At 42.3% G+C, this 17,454-nt stretch overlaps 1 protein-coding gene across 1 annotated transcript in view; it reads right to left on the bottom strand.

The window, feature by feature from the left end:
- The window catches only part of maneal (mannosidase endo-alpha like), a 75,921-nt gene extending 58,679 nt beyond the window's left edge, over positions 1 to 17,242 (bottom strand). Inside the window, exon 1 of the mRNA XM_060847479.1 lies at positions 16,747 to 17,242. Within this exon, the coding sequence (XP_060703462.1) occupies positions 16,747 to 17,242 (496 nt within the window). The remainder of the gene's footprint in view (positions 1 to 16,746) is intronic.
- Between the last annotated feature and the right edge of the window lie 212 nt (positions 17,243 to 17,454).

Below are 17,454 nucleotides of genomic sequence, written 5' to 3' on the forward strand. Positions count from 1 at the left end.
GAAAGGGGGTTCAGGACTACCAAGTGATCAGGTCAAAGGGATGGTACTGCTTCTTAATGAGCGGGGTTGGGAAGATAGACCTCTGAGTCCATCTATTGCAAGTGGGAAGTTGGGCAGAGCTGAGTGTATCTTGGTATTGGTGAGGGGTGTGAAACATCTGAAAACAGGATGGTGCTTTGGGCTCTGAGCAGCCTACACTACAGGAGGCAGAATGTCACTGAAGCATTTTACACACTTGCTCCATATTACAAGAGCATAGTTTTGTTTTTAGGCAATACTTATAGTCTCCCTCCATCCTACAGAACCCTAGAAGCGTTGCATTTTGTTCTCTCCATGAATCTCCAGTTTATACAGTATGCCTGGCCCCTTTCATTATCTCTCTCTCCCCTTCTCTCTGGTCATGACAGCCCTCCCATTGGTTAATGGTCTCACGAATACCCATTTTCTAAACAATGGCGTCATCAACAAATCTCCCATACCCCACTTAGCCCTCCCCAACCAAGGTGAACTATCCATTAATGTATTCCCACAGAGTGGTCCCCATGATCCAAACCCACAAAAAAATTGAGTTGGAGGGAATAGTGTGAGCACTGATTCAGGCAGACAGAATCCAATGGGGTTTCAGTGGTTTATGTATTGAAGGTTATTGTGAAGGTGAAACAATTTCTTCAAAACAAGTCTGGTGAAATAAAGAATAACTCTCTACACGACCTCAGTAACCAAGGGAATGGTGAGTTCATTTGTTTCGACCTTCCTACAGATTTGGCTGGTTTAGATTCATTCCCAATTATTCAGAATTATTTCTCACTCTGCATTATTGAGACAGGAGGATTGTAAGACGCAGATCAAATGAGCCACAGATAAACATGCATCTGCAAGTCAAAAAAATGTCTGGGGAATTTCTTTGGAGCTGCTCTGTCAATTAACATCTCCAGTGGAACGGTAATGACAGAGAGCAGTACCTTGAGGCAATTTGATGACTAGGGCAGCCAGTTTAGTTTTTCAGTATGAAGCTCGGACTGCATTTTAGAATTGGGTCACTCAACTTTCAAAAAAATACTGATTCATACATCATATATAAAAATATGAGCATGCCTGAGAATCATATCTCTAAAGGCATTCAACAAGGTTCTGCAAGATAGTCTGGTTAGCAAGGTTAGTTCACGTGGATTCAAAGAGGAGTTGGTAATTTGGATACAAAATTGGCTTGAATCGAGGAAAGGGAGGGTAGTTTAAAGTGTTGCTTTTTGGACCCAAGGCCTGTGACCACCGGTGTGCTGCAAGGATCGGTTCTAGGTCCACTGCTCCGTTATTTACATAAATAATTTGGATGTGAATATAGGAGGCATGGTTAAGTAAGTTTGCAGTGGACACCAAATTTGGTGGTTTAGTGGACCGTGAAGAAGGTTATCTCAGAATATAATTGGACTTCGATCAAATTGGCCAATGGGCTGAGGAGTGGCAGATGGAGTTTAATTTAGGTAAATGTGAGGTGTTGCATTTTGATCAGGCAAATCAGGACAGGATTTACATACTTAATGGTAGGGCCATGGGGTGTGTTGCTGAACAAAGAAACCTAGCAGTGCAGAATTCCTTGAAAGTGGAATTGCTGGTGCGAAGGGTGGTGAAGAAGGTGCTGACACACTTGCCTGCATTAGTCAGTGCATTGATTATAGGAGTTCGGAGGTCATATTGCAGATGTGCAGGACATTGGTGAGGCCACTTTTAGAATACTGCATTCAACTCTGGTCTCCCTGCTGTAGGAAACATGTAGTTAAACTTGATAGGGTTCAGAGAAGATTTACAAGGATATTACTAGTATTGGAGGGTTTGAGCTATTGTGAGAAGCTGAAAAGAATCATAGAATCCTTACAAGTGTGGAAACAGGCCATTTGGACCATCGATTCCACACTGACCTCTGAAGAGCATCACACACAGATCTACCCCTACTTCCCTAAAGCCCTTCATTTTCCCTGGCTAATCCACTAGCCTGTACATCTTTGGACTGTGGGAGGAAATGCAGAAGCAGGAAAATGTGCAAACTCCACACAGATAGTCACTCGAAGCTGGAATTGAACCCCAGGTCCCTGGCTCTATGAAGCCATAACATGCTGCCCTAATGTGGACACAATTACAACATTTAAAAGGCATCTGGATGTGTACATGAATAGAAAGGGTTTAGAGGATAATGGGCCAAATGCTGGTAAATGGGACGAGATCAGTTTAGAGTATCTGGTTTAGCATGGATGAGTTGGATCGAAGGGTCTGATTCCATGCTGTATGACTCAATGACTCCATTGCATGAAAATTCAATGCCTTAGAGATATTATGAGTTGATATACTGAAGACGGAGAGACTGTTTTCACTGGTAGTAGGATGACCAGAGGACACCAATTTAAGATAACTACTGAGAAGTCCAGGTATAGCCTGAGGAGTCACTTTTTTACATGACAAACTATTCTAACTGAGACTACTTGGCCAAAAAGGGTGTGGACACAATTTCACAATTCTTCTCAAAATAGAATTGCAAGTAAATTTGAAATAGAGCTTTGAGGAAACCGTGAGGTTGGAAAGACTAATGAGATAGCGCTTGCAATGAACCAGAATAAGCACAATGGACCAATTGTCCTTCGTTTGTTCTTTATGATCACATTGACTCGCACATTCTTTTCGTGGTTGTAATCATCTGTACGTATGGTTCCATTTTTCAAACGCTATCAGTAGATTTCTAGGCTGTGAGATGTCTCCTGTTTAAACTTTTGCTTTTTTTTTAACTGCCTTGCCAACTTTGAATTAGTTAGACTGAGTTATCTTCCCTGTATGTGGATTTGTTATTAGTCATTGTGTAAGTAAGTGTACTAATGCTAGTCCACTCAGTACAAGGGTACTACATTAAACTATGGGATTTCCATCACTCTCGCTGTCCCATTATTTCTTCATTCACGTGTGCACTGGCTCCTCTACGAGTCCATTTGACTGTGGAATATTTGGACTTGAAGAAGAGTGAAATGAAATCCCGTTTTTTGGCATGCTGCCTGAAGTAATCTTTTACAAACTGTAGCCCATTAGGTATTTCAAGTCTGGAGAAAATTGGTTTCATGCAATTTGTCACCATTTTGCAAGTGGCATTGCGTAGTTTGCTTACCTCTGGGTGAATGGAATAGTAATTAGTCAGAAGCAAGCAATTTCTCCCCTGTCATGTGAACAAAAGAATACTGACACTCTTTTACAGTTTGATGTGAATTTCAATGCTTTAGTCTACACTATAAGCACAATGATCAATGTCCTGAGTTGATCCAATGAATACATAGCAACATAGAAAATAGGAACTAGCATAGGCCATTCAGTCCTGAGAGCCTGCTCCATCATTTAACACAATCATGGCTGATCATCCTACTCAGTCCACTGTTCCTGCTTTCTCCCCTTACTCTTTTGCACTAATATATATATATAATATATCCTTCTTGAAAACATTTAATGTTTTAAGTTTCCCTTTGTCTGTGTACCCTCATGAACAATTTGCTGCATTCTTTTGCATGATCTTATTGGCATAACTACCCTTATTACTTTTTAATTGCAATTATTTTATTTGTGATCATCCTCCACTATTGTTTAGAGATAAGTAAACTACAGATGCTGGAATCCAGAGTAGACAGGCAGGAGGCTGGAAGAATACAGCAAACTAGGCAGCATCAGGAGGTGGAGAACTCAACGGTTCTCTAATTTCAAATAACCTTCCCACCCATCCCTGACTCCCTTTCCAGTCCCACTTCCTTTCTTCCATTCCACTTACCGATGCTTCCTTCCAGCTACCAACTGGATTCATCCCTCCCATTGACCAACCGGGTCATACCCACTACCCATGTCCACTTATCACTACCTGACCATTCTGCTACTCTCCTCACCCTATCCATACCTTTATCTGTAGCTCCTCCTACCTAGTCCTGAAGAAGGGTTAATACATGAACATTGACTTCTCCACCTCCTGATGCTACCTGGCTTGCTGTGTTCTTCCAGCCTCCTGTTTGTCTCTACCACTATTGATTATTTCAGTATCCCAGAGGACTTGCCCCTTTCAGTCTGAATGCTGATTAGCTTCTTATCTTGGCAGGACAGTAAAGTGTCTACAATAGCCACTGACCATCTCAAAGTAGATACAAATGCCATAGCCTGTTTGACCACTTGCGTTCTTATCTACTGCTCTTGGGGCAGGAGAGATGTCTGGACAGTCATGTTTTGGAAAGGATATTGGAACCTTGACAATCACAATCCACAGCTTCACACTATCCACAGTCACTATCCACAGCATGTTATCACAGAAACCTGGACTCTCTGAACTGAAACACACTCTACTTGTCTGGGATGTATAATACCTCCATATTATGTTTTAGCAACTTAATTTTGCAAGGTCGTTTACAATTCTACTGTGCAGAGTCAATGAGCTATCATAAGCATCTTAGCAGGGGTTCTCAATCTCTTAAATTGTATTCGCAAATGAAAGTCATATATCACATTTTTAAAGTGATTTATTCCATTGGTGATGCATTTGTTGGAATTTTTATTGGCTTTTCAGGATCATAGACTTTGCAACCAACTCTTACTTGAGAAGTCTTTTTCTGGCTTGCTAATATTTCTTCCTGCCTGTCTAAAAAACTGAATCCCATCTTTTAATCCATTCACCCATTATCTCTGTACTTGTTGACCTTCATGCCCCACACCCCCCCACCCCCGACCTCATTGGTAATTTAAAAATTCGCATTCTGGTGTTTGAATTTGTTCCTGGCTTTTCCATATTCTATCTTTGTGCCTTTCTCCATCTCTACAACTCTCTGAAAAATTGATCTTCTCTCAGTTCCAGCTGCTTCTGAATTTCCCAAATCCTTGCCCCAAGTCCAGTGACTGTACTTGCATCCATGTGTGGACTAAGTTCTGGTATTGTTCTACAAACCTCTCCACTTCTCCACCACTCTCTCCACTTCAAACAATGTTTTATAAAGCCTTTATCTTATTTTCCTCCTTGTGATTTTTATAACCTAAATACTTGCTTCTGAAGGACCTTGGAATGTTTTACCATTTTCAAGACACTAAGTTAATGAAGCAATGTTATACAGGAAGCTGGTTCCACTCAGGAGTACTTTGTTTCAACTTAACGAGAGCTGATGCTTTTATCTTCTTCAAAGATTTGGCATGAATTTACCTTGTAATTGACAACATTTAGAAGCTTCCTCACAGTAAATTTGTAGTTAGTACATGGTCATTACTGAGATTGTAATTTTGTAAGGTTTAACACCTCCACCATTGGGGATATCATTAGCAAGGCAAGTTCAGGGACTACAAATAGACTTACACCTCTATTAAATTTTATGTCAACCCTTCTGAAATCAGTCAGGTCCTTATGATCTTCATATCCTTAGAACATAGAACATAGAAAAATACAGCGCAGTACAGGCCCTTCAGCCCTCGATGTTGCGCCGATCCAAGCCCACCTAACCTACACTAGCCCACTTTCCTCCATATGCCTATCCAATGCCCGTTTAAATGCCCAGAAACAGGGAGAGTCCACCACTGTTACTGGCAGGGCATTCCATGAACTCACGACTCGCTGAGTAAAGAATCTACCCCGAACATCAGTCCTATACCTACCACCCCTTTATTTTAAAGCTATGCCCCCTCGTAATGTCTGACTCCATACGTGGAAAAGGGAACAGACAACATTTTACTTCCATCAATATCTTGATTTGATGACTGTGTTCAATCTGTTAACGGTAGTTTAGTTACAAACTTCCAGAGTGCAGTGACTGTAATGAGGTCAGCCAGGTGGACCTCATAGAATATGAGACCCCTGACTGGGGCTGTTAATCTGGTCCAATCACACAGCTCTGGCTAACAGATATAAACAGAAGTATACCTTGTGTCTCTCACTGTGTCTCACACTTGCACAAACACGACATGGGTGCTGAGGCAAAAATAAGCACTACTGCAGTTAGGTGGTAGTGTGGGGTTTAAAAAAAAGAGGAGTGGTTTTGTTGTGAAGGGCACTGCTTATAAAAAAAGAAGAAAAAAAGAAAAAAATATATAATCAGATTAGCATTGCCCTTTGATGTGAAGGGCACTGCTTGTCACTGACCATCCGGGTGTTTTCCTACTTTTCCTGGTGGTGGAAATTGAATAAAGATTTGTACTCCTTGTCTCTCACTGTGTCTCACACCTGCACACACACACCATGGGTGCTGGGGATAAAAATAATAAGCACTACCGCAGTTAGGCGGTAGTGTGGGGGAAATAATTTAAAAAAAAACAGGAGTGTCATCGCAGTTAGGCAGTAGTGTGGGGGTTAATAAGAAAACAAAAGAAAGAAAAAAAAGAAACAGGATTGTGATCACACAGCATTGCCCTTTGATATGAAGGGCACTGCTTGTCACTGGCCACCCGGGTGTTTTCCTATCTTCCTGGTGGTGGAAATTGAATAAAGACTCGTGTACCTTTTGTCTTTCACTGTGTCTCACACCTACACACACACACACACACACACACACACACACACACACACATCATGGGTGCTGGGGTAAAAATAAGCACTACTGCAGTTAGGCAGTAGTGTGGGGCTTAGCAGTATAAAGAAATACAGAAGTGTCAGGTGCGGAGGGTCGGTCAGAGAAGCTGAAAAGTGGGTAGGCTGTTCAGATTACCACTGTCCCAAGGGGATGTGGGAAACGGGATGGGCTGCCCTTGAGGTGGCTGGAAGGTGTGTCAGGGCAGACTGACAACCTGAAGGTAAAAACAATGACTGCAGATGCTGGAAACCAGATTCTGGATCAGTGGTACTAGAAGAGCACAGCAGTTCAGGCAGCATCCAAAGAGCAGCGAAATCGACGTTTCAGGCAAAAGCCCTGACTTTTGCCCAAAACATCGATTTCGCTGCTCGTTGGATGCTGCCTGAACTGCTGTGCTCTTCCAGCACCACTGATCCTGACAACCGGAAGGGGTAGGCACAGACCAAGAGCCAGAAGGAGCGTAGGGGTGGGCTGCCTCATGGCTAGAAGGTGGGAGGGACGGGTGGCTTGCCGGCTTGCCAAGGGGTCTCTGCTTTGTGCACCATTTTTCATTTGATTGGACTGTCTTGTCTGTGTTTGTTACTGTTTTCTTTTTGGTGGCTTAAGGTGGGATTTGAGCTTCGCCCTCATTTCCCTGTGAACTGATTACACGACGGGGTTTGGGCTCTGGCCTTGCTGCCCCTTCCCCTGTAAGTAGTGGTCTTTCATGAACTGCTGCTTTTTGTTCATTGTTAACTGTTTGAATTTTGTATGGTTTCATGAAATAAAAAAGAAGTACAGGCGTGTCAGAGGTTCCGTTCACTGAGAGCTGGCTCTCAGGGAGTTGGATGAGTTGTCAAGGACTCTCGGTGTATAAATAAAGGGGGACTTGGTGATGGGAGACCAGTCTCTGTTGAGCAGAAGCAATGTCAAAGGGAAGTCAGAGGAATCAGTGCCTCTCGGTAGATGTACGTAAATGTGTGAACTTGCGAAGGGGACATTCAGTCTTGGTTGCTAAAAAGCTTAAAATGGAGTTGACTTTACTTATTTCACTACAATAAATTATATAACAATTTCATTTCTATTGGAAGCTTGCAATATTCTCTTTTTATTGGCTCCACTTACAGAAAACTGAAGCAAATGCAAAACGTATTAATTCTTTGATTAATAATAAACTCAGCCACTCTATTGCCTCATTCTATTTTATTTATAAGTTTCAAGATGTTTTTAACAAAATTCCCCTTTCAGTTTCTTTCCCATCCTGTAAATGGGGCTCTCCACATGGACAACTTGTCTTTTGAGCCTCATCCAATGTTCCTTTGATAACCAGTTCTGATCTGGAACTTGATGCCAGTCTTTCTGTATTATTATTCATTACTTAGTGCCACAATGGATCTTTGTTGTGATCACTCTACTAGATCTACTGGATTTCACAAGTATACAGACTTAAAATTGGCACCAATTCTAAAGTTAACTTAAATTTAGTACTGTCATAAGTGATGCCAGCTTTCCTTTCAGTAGTGTATATATTCCCAAATACTGCACTGCTATGTCAGCTATGCCTGAGCAGGAATTATTCCTGGCTTTGCACAAAATGATGTGCATTTAACTTACAAATCAGGCACCCAAATCCCAATCTAGAATGACCCCCTACCCAGTGAAGTACTGAGAAACTAATGGTAGGCACTGTCTTTCAGATAAGACATCATGCCAGCACACTCCCTATGCACTCTCCTCCATTAAATTTGCGTAAATTAGAGAGAGAGAGAGAGAGAGAGAGAAATTATACAGCACGGAAACAGACTCTTCAATCCAACCAGTCCGTCCCGAATATAATCCCCAATGGTGGAGGTGTTAAACCTTACAAAATTATAATCTCAATAATGACCATGTACTAACTACAAAATGACTGTGAGGAAGCTTCTAAATGTTGTCAATTACAAGGTAAATTCATGCCAAATCTTTGAAGAAGATAAAAGCATCAGCTCTCGTTAAGTTGAAACAAAGTACTCCTGAGTGGAACCAGCTTCCTGTATAACAACATTGCTTCATTAACTTAGTGTCTTGAAAATGGTAAAACATTCCAAGGTCCTTCAGAGGCAAGTATTTAGTTATAAAAATCACAAGGAGGAAATAAGATAAAGGCTTTATAAAACATTGTTTGAAGTGGAGAGAGTGGTGGAGAAGTGGAGAGGTTTGTAGAACAATACCAGAACTTAGTCCACACATGGATGCAAGTACAGTCACTGGACTTGGGGCAAGGATTTGGGAAATTCAGAAGCAGCTGGAACTGAGAGAAGATTGATTTTTCAGAGAGTTGTAGAGATGGAGAAAGGCACAAAGATAGAATAGTCCCACCTGCCTGCTCCTGGCCCTTATCCCTCCAAACCTTTCCTATTCGTGTATATATCCAAATGTCTTTTAAACGTTGTAATTGTACCCGCAACTGTCACTTCCTCAGGAAGTTCATTCCACACAGGAACCATCCTCTGTGTAAAAACGTTTGCCTCTCATGTCTTTTTTCAATCTCTCTCCTCTCACCCTAAAATTGTGTCCCCCCAGTCTTGAAATCCCACATTCTCAGGAAAAGACAAAGCTTTTGTAGCACCATTTCACAAACAAATCAAGAATATCCTCCTGGTGTCCCGGTCAACATATATCCCTCAACCAATATTGCAGAAACTGATTCTCTAATGATCATTGCATACCTTGCAATGTGCAAATGAGCTCTCTATTTCCTGCAAAAGTAAGAACATTTGAAAAAGAGCTTTGGGGATTTATGAGGTCATGAATATTACCATGGAAATTCAGGTCTTTCCATTGTGTGTTCTCTGTCTGCCTTTCATGAGTGACATTTGCTTTCGAGTACTTTTTATCTTCATTCAGAGATATGTGTGCTGCTGGTAAAGCCAGAATCTGTTGTCTATTCTCAACTGCTGTCCAGAAGGTGATAGTAAGCTACCTTTCTGAACGTGACTTGAATGACTTGCCAGGTTAAGTCAGAGGGCAGAAGTGGGTATTGCAGATGTTAGAGATTAGAGTCAAGATTAGAGTGGTGCTGGAAAAGCACAGCAGATCAGGCAGCATCCGAGGAGCAGGTAAATCGATGTTTCGGGCAAAAGCCCTTCATCAGGAATGAGGCTGGGAGCCTCGAGGGTGGAGAGATAAATGAGAGGGGGGTGGGGCTGGGGAGATGGTGTCACCTGTCATTCTTCTTTCCCAACTAGCCTCTCCACTCTCCTCTCCGACTTATCATCTTTACCCCCACTCTCAGCTACCTTCTCCCCAGCCCCAACCCCTCCCATTTATCTCTCCACTCCCGAGGCTCCCTGCCTCATTCCTGATTAAGGGCTTTTGCCCGAAACATCGATTTTCCTACTCCTCGGATGCTGCCTGACCTGCTGTGATTTTCCAGCACCACACTAATCTTGACTCTAACTCAGAGGGCAGTTAACCACTAGTTATAGACTGGATAAGGAGATCATATAGACTTGTATTAACTGCTGCCGTTGAGACTAGTTTTTAAATTCAAGATTTATTTAATTAATTGAATTTAAATTCTTCCAAATATCATGGTGGAATCTGAACCCAAATTCCTAGATCTTAGTCAAGGTCACTAGATTAGCAGTCCAATGATGTGAACACTATGTTAGTTAAGCCCCAATCTAATGCTGACCAACTCTGACACCTGTTGATTGATACTTTCTATTTTTCAACATGTTCAGGTATGTTAAGAGTAAAAAATGAGGTCTGCAGATGCTGGAGATCACAGCTGCAAATGTGTTGCTGGTCAAAGCACAGCAGGTTAGGCAGCATCTCAGGAATAGAGAATTCGACGTTTCGAGCATAAGCCCTTCATCAGGAACAAGAGAGAGAGAGCCAAGCCGGCTGAGAAGGTATGTTAAGAGACAGCTCTTGAGCATGTGGGACTGAACCAGCCTCCTGCCCAGAGATATGGACACTACCACTGCACAAATTCCCTATAGTGGGCGGCACAGTGGCACAGTGGTTAGCACTGCTGCCTCACAGCGCCAGAGACCCGGGTTCACTTCCCGCCTCAGGCGACTGACTGTGTGGAGTTTGCACATTCTCCCCGTGTCTGCGTGGGTTTCCTCCGGGTGCTCCGGTTTCCTCCCACAGTCCAAAGATGTGCGGGTCAGGTGAATTGGCCATGCTAAATTGCCCGTAGTGTTAGGTAAGGGGTAAATGTAGGGGTATGGGTGGGTTGTGCTTCGGCGGGTCGGTGTGGACTTGTTGGGCCGAAGGGCCTGTTTCCACACTGTAAGTAATCTAATCTAATCTATCATCTGTTGTGATATAGCTCAGGCAGTTTTTCTTTCACCTGGATTGCAATATTTAATTTAAGTAGAATAATACTTTAGCTGATGGGAAGTATCCAATCTTTTGTTTACTCACCTTTTATCTGGTTCAATTAAGCAAAATACATAAGCTCCTGATGGGATTTGATAGGACGGGTGTTGAAACAATTGTGGGAGAGACTAGAACAAGGGGACACAGTTTAAAAGTAAGAGATGTCCCATTTAAGGAGGACTACAAAGAGGCATTTGATAAAGTCAGATATAAGACACAGAACGAAGGGCACATTACTGACATGGTTGGGAAATTGGTTGAGTGGCAAGCGACAGAAAGTAGGGATAATGGGCACGTAATAAATTGGCAGGATGTGACCAATGGTGTCCAATAAGGATCTGTGTTAGGGCTTCACATTATTCCCATTTTTTATTAACGACTTGAACAATGGCATGGAACGTCATACATCCAAATTTGCAGATGACTCCAAAGTTATTCGGCATTGTAGACAGCATTGATGATAGCATAAATGGCAAAGGACATTAATAGGCTAAGTGAACAGGCAAAACTGTGGAAGATGGGATTTAATACAAGTGATGTGAAGTTATCTAGTTTGGACCCAAAAATGATCTAACAGAATACTTTCTCAATGGTATGATTTTAAATACAGTGGACGTCCAAAGAGACTTGGGGGTTCAGGGTCCTAGATCTTTAACGTGTTACACACATCTTTAAAGTGTCATGATTTTACAATGTTCAGCATCAATTGTAACTCCACAGTACCCAGGCAGTCTATGTCCAAATGCAGCAAAACATGGACAATATCCAGGTTTGGGTTGACAAGTGGAGGGTAACATTCAAGCTGTATAAGTGCTTGGCAATGACCATCTTTCTCACGAGAATATTTATCCATCACCACTTATCATTCAATGGCATTGTCATCACTGAATCCCTCACTAAATTCATCCTGGGGGTTACCATAAATTCAACAAGACTAGTCATATAAATAGTAGAAAGTGAGGACTGCAGATGCTGGAGAGTTAGAATCGGCAAGTGTGGAGCTGGAAAAGGCACAGCAGGCCAGGCAGCATCCGAGTAGCAGGAGAGTCGACGTTTCGGGCATAAGCCCTTCATTTGACATATTCCTGATGAAGGGCTCATGCCCGAAACATTGACTCTCCTGCTCCTTGGATGCTGCCTGACCTGCTGTGCTTTTCCAGTGCCACACTTTTCGACTCTAGTCATATAAATACTGTGGCTACAGAGCAAGTCCAGAGGCTAGGAATCCTGCAGCAAGTAACTCACCTTCTGACTCCCCAAAACAATCTACGAGGCACAAATCAGGATCGTGGTGGAATATGCTGCACTTGCCTGGCTGACTGCAGCTCCAACAACTCACAAGAAGCTTGATATCATCCAGGATAGACAGGCCTGCTTAATTGGCCCCACATCCACAAACATTCATTCACTTCCATCACTGACGCTCAGCAGCAGCATCAGTAAGTGCCCATCTGCAAGATGCACTATAGAAATTCACCAAGGCTTCTTAGACAGCATTTTCCAAACTCAGAACCATAATCATTTAGAAGAACAAAGGGAGCAGACACATACAAGCACCACCTTCAAATTCTCCTCCAAGGCACTCACCATCTTGACTTGGAAACGCATTACCATTCCTGCAGTGTCACTGAAGTTAAAATCCTGCATCTCCCTCCCTCACGACACTGTCTACCTACATTAAGTGGACTGCATTGGTTCAAGGAGGCAGCTAACCCACCCTCTGCTCAAAAGCAACTAAAGGATAACCATTAAAATCTGGCCCAGCCAGCAACGAGCACATCCGCTGAATGAATAACACAAACATGTCTGAGCTCAGGTAGGTTTATCTGGAGACATTTCTTACCTTAGTACTGACCTGGACCCTGAAAGCTTCCAGGAATTCCTACATCATGCAAGTTCCAAATATTATTAGATTCTATCCCTTGTCACAATAAAAGAATCAAAAGTAATTTGAAAACACACTGAATCTCCAATTAAGTTCCTAATAGTTATTTTGTTGCACTTTTTACTCTCAGTCTTCTTACAACTTCAAACTTTAATTGGAAATATGTTTGAAAAATAAACGGCAAAGGAGGGGGCTAATTCTTTTAAACTTGCATATATGCCCGATAGGTTAAATGGCCTCATTCTGTATTGTGTGATTCTCCATTTCAATCTTCTTTAGCACTCAGTGAAGCTGGGTACCACTTCCAAATTAATAATCAATGAAAAATCACATTCAGCCACTAGTACTTTCATGTGTCAGTAACAATGAGCTTGTTAGTCAAGCTAGTCCATAGAAGGGGCTCTGTGGTGCAGTGGTAGTGTCTCCCATCCTAGACGAGGTGACCAAGGTTCAAGTGCCACCTGCTCCAGAGGTGCGTAGTAACATCGCTAAAAGGGTTGACTTTTAAAAAGAAATAAATCTAGAGCATGTTCAGGGCTCCTGTGACACAGTGGTAGTATTCCTAACTTTCAGGCAGGTGACCTAGTCTCAAGGTCCATTTGCTCCAGAGGTGTGTAATATGAGGTTTATTAGAAAACTATCCAGTTGGTTCGTAATCAGAATTATTTTTCAAAAATAATTCTGCTCTCTTAATTTGTCTTTTATTTGTTCTAACCTTTGGATCTTTAATGTACTGCACACCACCCACACAAATCCTTCCCCTCCGGCCCATTGTTCTCAAGGTGGGCAGCATCTATGAGCTCTTGTTTGACTGCTTATTGATCACTTTACAAATTATAGCATTTCTCTAGTGACACATTCCACCAAACTAAGGTTTTTGTTTTATTGTCAGCTCTTTCACAGGCAATTATCTCTCAATTTTCAAATCTAATGTTGATCATGCTTTTGTGCACCTTCTGTGCAGCCATAAACTTGCGTGCCTTCCTTAATTTAAACATTCTGTCGGTTCTGCAAGTAAAACAAAACTTTTCAATGTACTAAGTTACATGTGATTACAATAAATCAAATCAAATCAAACAATAAAACAAATCAAAGCTAAAAATGGAGATTCTGTCAGGATGTGAGTTTGATAGTATATCTATCCTTTGGATAGGTGATGATCCCATTTTCTGCACATATCAAAATTCGGCATTTTATTTTAAATCAAATTTCATTTAGGATTGCAACAGTTCATTGTTAATTCCAGTATCTCATTCTCTCTCCTCTACACTGAAATTGTTACAGTTTGTTGTTTTATTTTAAACTGGAGGGAACTAAATGCTTCCACCTTACTTTTACATCCCCTTTGTGGTTGTGATTTACATGTACAACTGTAGTTTGATCAACATTCTGTGAGATATACATTCACTTTGATGGAAGGAGTGATAGAGAATGCTCACTTCTTATTTTAACTTCTCCCTGCTACTGCACCATGCTCTTTTATTTCTGTTACTGACTCCAGTATTGCACTCACTTATCTTTTATTCTGAGGCCCTGGCTCTCATTTAAAAGTGTTCTGCAAAATAAACAAGGCTAAATTGAAGAAAAAGCTTTTTAACACAGCAAGCAGTTGTGGTATGGAATGCACTGTCTAGTGGAGGCAGGTTCAACTGAGGTATTCAAGTGGGCTTTGAATGACTCTTTGGATAGAAATAATATGCAAGGTTACAGGGAAAAGGCAGCAGATTGGCACAAGCACAGAGGCACAATGATGCTCATTTAGCAAGCCAGTGCATATGGGCTGAGTGGCTTCTTTTTCTGTGATTAAGGTCATAGAGTCACAGAGATGTACAGCATGGAAACAGATCCTTCGGTCCAACTTGTTCATGCTGACCAGATATCCTAAATTAATCTTGTCCCATTTGCCAGCATTTGGCCCATTTCCTTTTAAACCCTTGCTATTCACGCTCCCAACCAGATGCCTTTTAAATTTTGTAATTGTATCAACCTCCATCAATTCCTCTGGCAGCTCATCCCACACAAACATCACCCTCTGTGTAAAAAAGTCGTCCCTTAGGTCCCTTTCAATTCTCTCCTCTCTTACACCTATCCCCTCCAATTTTGGTCTCCTCTACCCTTGGAAAAAGACTTTGTCTATTTATCCTATCCATGCCCCTCATGATTTTATGAACCTCTATAAGGTCACCCCTCAGCTTCTGACGCTGCAGGGAAAATTGCTTTATAGTTTTCAGGAATCCCAGCACTGAATGATAAAGTGAAATCTGCATCTTATTTGCAATTTGAAATAATTTCACATTCAACAGCACTGCTTATACCTTTCATCTTTCATACCTTAGGCTTCAACCATTTGTAGAACTGCAATCTCAATTCCACTTTTGTTATTCTTTAGTCAGACAACTGCAAATTCTTTTTCAAATTCATACATCGTGACATTTCCAAATTAATATTGTGTTTTACTTCTACCACAGAAGAACACAGAACAAAAACAGAATTCTGTAGTTGCCCACAGTGAGAGAGGTTATAGGTTTGAAGCAAGTGAATGGGGGAAGGACGGGATGAGAACAAAAGGGAAGATCTGTCATCAGATGGAAGACAGGAGAGGTTAACTGACAGCAGAGCTGTATTACAGGACCAAAGGGAGGGGTAATTGGACAATCAAAGAAACAACAAAGACACCTAGAGGAGTTGTGAATGTCAGAATTGGACAAAAACAAGTTATATTCAAATTGAAACCTTCAGAGAACAAGAAAGCAAAATGAGTGCAAGCTGAAGCTGTTGAACTCAATACTGACTGGAGATGGACATGGTTAATGGCCCAATTATAGTTATGTATCCCTTTATCCTGAACTGAGAAGTTTGTCCCTTAGACCAGCTGTGGTTGACAGGTCTCTCAAAAAATTGTTTCTTATTCCTCTCCCTTCCTCCAACCACAATAAGATTGCCTGATACTGTTCTTCTCCTTATCCCACACCCCATCTTTCATTTGCCTGAAACTTGTTGCATTCCAATGTTTTCTGACCACTGACAACATGTTACGTAGGATTCAGGTTATATCACAACCTGAAGCATCACACACTCTGGGAAATACAAGCAAATTTACTGTGGATGCTGGAAATCTGAAACAAAAACAGCAAGTGCTGGAGAAACTCAGCAGGTCTGGCAGCATTTGTGCAGAGAGAAGCAGTTAACATTTCTGATCTTCAGAATTCTAGTTTTGAAGAAGAGTCATATTGAGCTTGAAACCTTAACTCTATTCCTCTCTGGTGTTTGCAGTAGCCTTCTGAATGATCATCACGGCTTTGTGCCATTCTGCTGCGTTTTTTGTGGGGTTCCTCCCACAATCCAAAGATGTGTAGGTTAGGTGAACTGACCATGCTAAATTGCCAGAGTGTTCAGGAATGTGTAGGTTGGTGAACTGACCATGCTAAATTGCCAGAGTGTTCAGGGATGTGTAGGTTAGTTGAACTGACTATGCTAAATTGCTCATAGTGTTCAGGGATGTGTAGGTTAGGTATGTTAGTCAGGGGTAAATGTAGAGTTACAGGGTAGGGGTAATGGGTCTGGGTGGGTTACTCTTCGGAGGGTCGGTGTGGACTTGTTGGACCGAATGACCTGTTTCCACACTGTAAGGATTCTCTGATTCGTCTTTTTTAAACAATCATATCTTTTCCGTTTTGAATATCTCTATTGACACTGCCTGTCCCACACTTCCAGCCAGGGCTTTCCAGACTCAAAGTACTCAATGTATCCAAGCGCTGCGATTGCATCAAAACTCTTAATTATGTTTCTCTTGGGGCTGGGGAAATAAATAAACCCGTGGCTGCACACTGGAATATGTACAAGATACATAATGACACATCTTTAAAAAAATGTTGCACTTTCTATTTAGTTTTAAGAATTCAGTGTACAATATCATTGTGAAAATACTGGCTGTGGCTTCACTTTAAAGCTGCTTACCCACGGCTGCAGACCGAAGTTGCCTCATGTGTTCCTCGATGACATGGGGGTCCCGGGAGCTGTAGGGTCCCAGCTCCGGGTAAAAGCTGGAGCCGATGTCCTCGGGAGGGTGGTGCCGGCCTCTCGGATAACTCGCGGCCACTTTGGGGTCCCAGTGAGGGACCAGGAGGTGATCCCAGTGCAGGAACCTGCCGTCGAAGCGGGGGCTGCCGTACCAGGCGTAGTAGAAGATGTGCAGGTCCGGGTTGATCGGGGGGTAGCCGGGCAAGGGGCCGGAGATAGCCGCCGCTGCCTTGGTGACGGTGGGAGGCAGCATGAGGATGGCTTTGACTGGCACTAGCCGCCGTCTCTCCTCCATGGGAAGCTGCTGGAGCCTCGCACCCGGCTCCCCCAAACCCTCGGTCTGTTTCAGCATCCTCAGCCCCATCATTGTGCCGAAAATGAAGAGTGTGAAAAGCGATAAAGCGACGCAGGTTTTCCGCCGAAATCTGGCCATGATTCCTCAGAAGCTATTCCTTGTCTGCCTCTGTTTAGAATTACACTATTAAGAATCGGATTAAATTCACAAAGCCGCGCTCCAAATGCAGTCACATCCCTCTGACCATGCACAACCATCCAAAGAGCTTTTCTGACCCAAAATAAAAATACAGGTCAGTGATCTTTGGGTCAGTCTCTCCACCGGCTCCCCCTTCTACCCTTGGCCCTGCA

The sequence above is a fragment of the Hemiscyllium ocellatum genome, chromosome 30, assembly GCF_020745735.1.
Source record: "Hemiscyllium ocellatum isolate sHemOce1 chromosome 30, sHemOce1.pat.X.cur, whole genome shotgun sequence".
NCBI lineage: Eukaryota > Metazoa > Chordata > Chondrichthyes > Orectolobiformes > Hemiscylliidae > Hemiscyllium > Hemiscyllium ocellatum.